Source organism: Durio zibethinus, chromosome 7 (assembly GCF_047325235.1).
Source record: "Durio zibethinus cultivar Kanyao isolate XHJ-2024 chromosome 7, ASM4732523v1, whole genome shotgun sequence".
NCBI lineage: Eukaryota > Viridiplantae > Streptophyta > Magnoliopsida > Malvales > Malvaceae > Durio > Durio zibethinus.
In genome coordinates this window covers 25,337,511-25,340,693 of record NC_143168.1, presented here as the reverse complement: position 1 = coordinate 25,340,693, position 3,183 = coordinate 25,337,511, and the positions used below count along the sequence as shown (strand labels likewise).

General features: G+C 26.0%; 1 protein-coding gene across 1 annotated transcript; it reads left to right on the top strand.

Annotated features, from left to right (window-relative positions):
• Positions 1-883: 883 nt before the first annotated feature.
• On the top strand, positions 884-1,968 carry LOC111277562 (uncharacterized). The gene is made up of 2 exons (XM_089764000.1): positions 884-1,112; positions 1,227-1,968. Exon 2 carries the CDS (start codon positions 1,247-1,249, stop codon positions 1,634-1,636), a length of 390 nt encoding a protein of 129 aa, XP_089620126.1. The 5' UTR covers positions 884-1,112; positions 1,227-1,246; the 3' UTR covers positions 1,637-1,968.
• The last annotated feature ends 1,215 nt before the right edge of the window (positions 1,969-3,183 follow it).

Here is a 3,183-nt window from a genome sequence, read left to right as displayed (position 1 = left end):
TGTCCAAATCTCAAGTCTAATTAAAATTGTTTTGGGTTAATTAAATTGGGTTGATTCATTTATAATTAAGTAATATAATCCATTTTTATTTTTTATTTAGTTTAATTTTTGTGCAAAAATTAAATTTATGGAATTATTTAAAAAATAAAGTTAAATAAGCTTTTAATAAAATAAAATTATTATTGATAAAGAAGAAAATAACATTATGAATTAAATAATTTTTTCAAAAATAAAAAATTATAAAAATTATAAAAATAAATTTTATTAATTTAATATTAAATGTTAAGTCACATAATAAAATATAAACATTTAATAACTAAGGAAATGGATATCAATTTATCTATTGCACTTCAAATACGTTTATATTATATAGTTTATGAACAAATATTTTTATTATATTTAATTTTTTATAATTAATAAATATGATTATATTAATTAGTATATATTTAGATGTACAAAAATTAAATATTTCTAAAAATAAAATTTATTGAATAAAAAAATTTGCTCTCACGGCAACACAGATAAAAACTGAAAATTAATACTTTAAATCAAATATCTTTTAATTCGTTATTACTATTATTATTTATAATACATTTTGAATAAGCTATTCATTTTTTTAATTAAAAAAAAATTATAGATATTTGCAAGAAAATCCCACATAAAGTCGGGTAAACATTCTAGTTGCTAATTAATAAGAGGCTCGTAAATATAAATTTAATACATTTTCATTTGATTTAAAAGTTATGCCAAAGCATCTATACATTATGTGTGCAAAATCCCGCACCAGTAATGGACAATAATAATGCACATTGTCTCGCATAAGAACCTACTTTTTTAAGTTATAGGGCATAGGTATTTTTCTTTATTAATTTGATTCTCGATTTTACGTTGCTTGGATTCTCCTAGACATATCTACTATAAATTCATCGAGTTTTTCGTAAAGAAGACAACTTCAACTAAAGGATTTGAAATACAGATTAAAAAACTGGGACAGTCAAATTGTTCGAGACCTTTTACGGGGCGTAGACCGATTCGTCCAAACCCTAATCGGAAGCTCCAACCAGGAGATCACATCTTCAGCGAAAGGAGCGGAGATTTCTACTATCATCATGGTTTGCTTTTTTTTTTTTTTTTCTTTTCATGATGTATAATTAAAGGATTTTATTGATCGAGATGATTGATCATAATAACTTAGTAAGTAATAATTTGGCTATTTTTGACACCAGGAATATATGTGGGCGATGACATGGTTATTCACCTCATGGCACCTGCCAAAAAAAATGATAATGGGTTTTCAGCTCCATGTCAAAAATGTGGATACAAGCGAGACTTCATTGGTGGAGTTATCAAAACCTGTCTCGATTGTTTCCTTGACGGTCACTCACTTTACGTTTATGAATATGGATTCTCCAAGCCAGCCGATGAAGTTATTAAGGAAGCCACTGATTTCCTGGAAGGGAATTTAAGCTTTGGCCCGTATAACTTGTTAACAAACAATTGCGAGCACTTTGCTGCGTACTGCAAAACAGGCTCGAAAAAAAGTGAGCAGGTCGAGGACGTTGTTGAAAAAGGTCTCAGTCATTTAGCTGCTGTGTTGTGGGAGCTTATTGGCTCGACGCCTAGAGACGCCGATTAGAACAGATCAAGATCGTGGTCACTTCCAGAATTGATTCACGAGGCAAAATGTTATAAATAAGAATAAGGAATTGTTAGTAAATTTAAGAAAAACAGAAATAGTAAGAAAGAAGAAAATATGACTTTCAGGCGTGAATAATACTATTTTAAAGATAATTATGCTTATAGAATACAACAAAACTTTAAAATTTTTTAAATCAAAAGTAGTGAAATTGATCAGACAGAAATATCTATTTATAATAAATAGATAATCACCAATCAAGTCAATTTAAAAGTCACGATATTTTGTATAGTCATATTTTATTGTTTAAATAAATTTTATTTAAATAGTCATGTTTTTCTATTCAAATATGTTTATTCGTATTATCATGTTTTTTACTGTTCAAACATGTTTATTCAGAATCATTAATATTTCAAAATAAACAAAAAATAAAAAATATTTAAAAAATTAAATCTATTTGCTAAATAAGCCCCGGTGTCTCAAGTGTTCAAGTGTACATCTTTGACTTTTAAAATTGTCTGACTTACTAGGAAAACTCTTAGCAAACCCAAATGACTTAACCTACTCCAACACTTAGCTCAATTACTTAAATAATATAAATAATTTCTTTTAAACCATATTGTCATAACGTCTAGATCTGAGGATCTATCGCTAAACATTAGCTTTAGGAGTCGCCACTAATATTTTTTTATCTAGATGCGATTGGCCACCTAAGGAATCTATCCTTTTGAGGTCCTTAAAAGAATAAGTTCAGGTCTACTAATTAGAACAAAGTTCAGGAGTACGGTTACGTGTGAGAAAAGTTGTAGCACCCTCACAACGCCCATCGAAAGATAGTACTAGCTTAATTTTGTGTTATCCAATAAGCCTTAAAAATTTACCAAGTAATTAATTATTAAAAATTATTCTCAATTGAGTCTAATACTTTTAGCAGAAAATTGAAAAAATTTCCTCACCTCAAGAGTATGCAAGGAGACTACTGTTTCACTTGCAGAGGCTCTATCGTCGGATTATTTAACATTAAAAAATTCAAGACACAAAAGGGAAAAGAAATAAAATAAAATAAAATAAAATGATTCAGCTTTAGATATAAATCCTTTTCTCTTCAAAAACTCATTGCTTTTGTACAAGAAAAATTGATACTTTCAACTTTTCCTAAAAAAACCTTTTTTAAAAAATTATTTTCAAAGAAAATTGATACTTTCAACTTTTTCTTGAAAATATTTTTTTGAAAACTTATTTCCAAGAAAAATTGATACTTTTCAACTTTTCTTCAAAAATATATATATTTTTAGAAAACTTATTTTCAAGGAAAATTGATAATTTCAACTTTTTCTCAAAAATATTTTTTAGAAAAAACTTATTTTCAAGAAAAATTGATACTTTCAACTTTTCCTCAAAAATATTTTTTAAAAATTTTATTTAAAGAAAATCATTTAAAAAATAAAAATAAAATAAAATAAGAAATACTAAATAATTTTAATCTAATAATAATAATAATAATAATAATAATAATAATAATAAAATAAATAAAACCTTTGGAACGG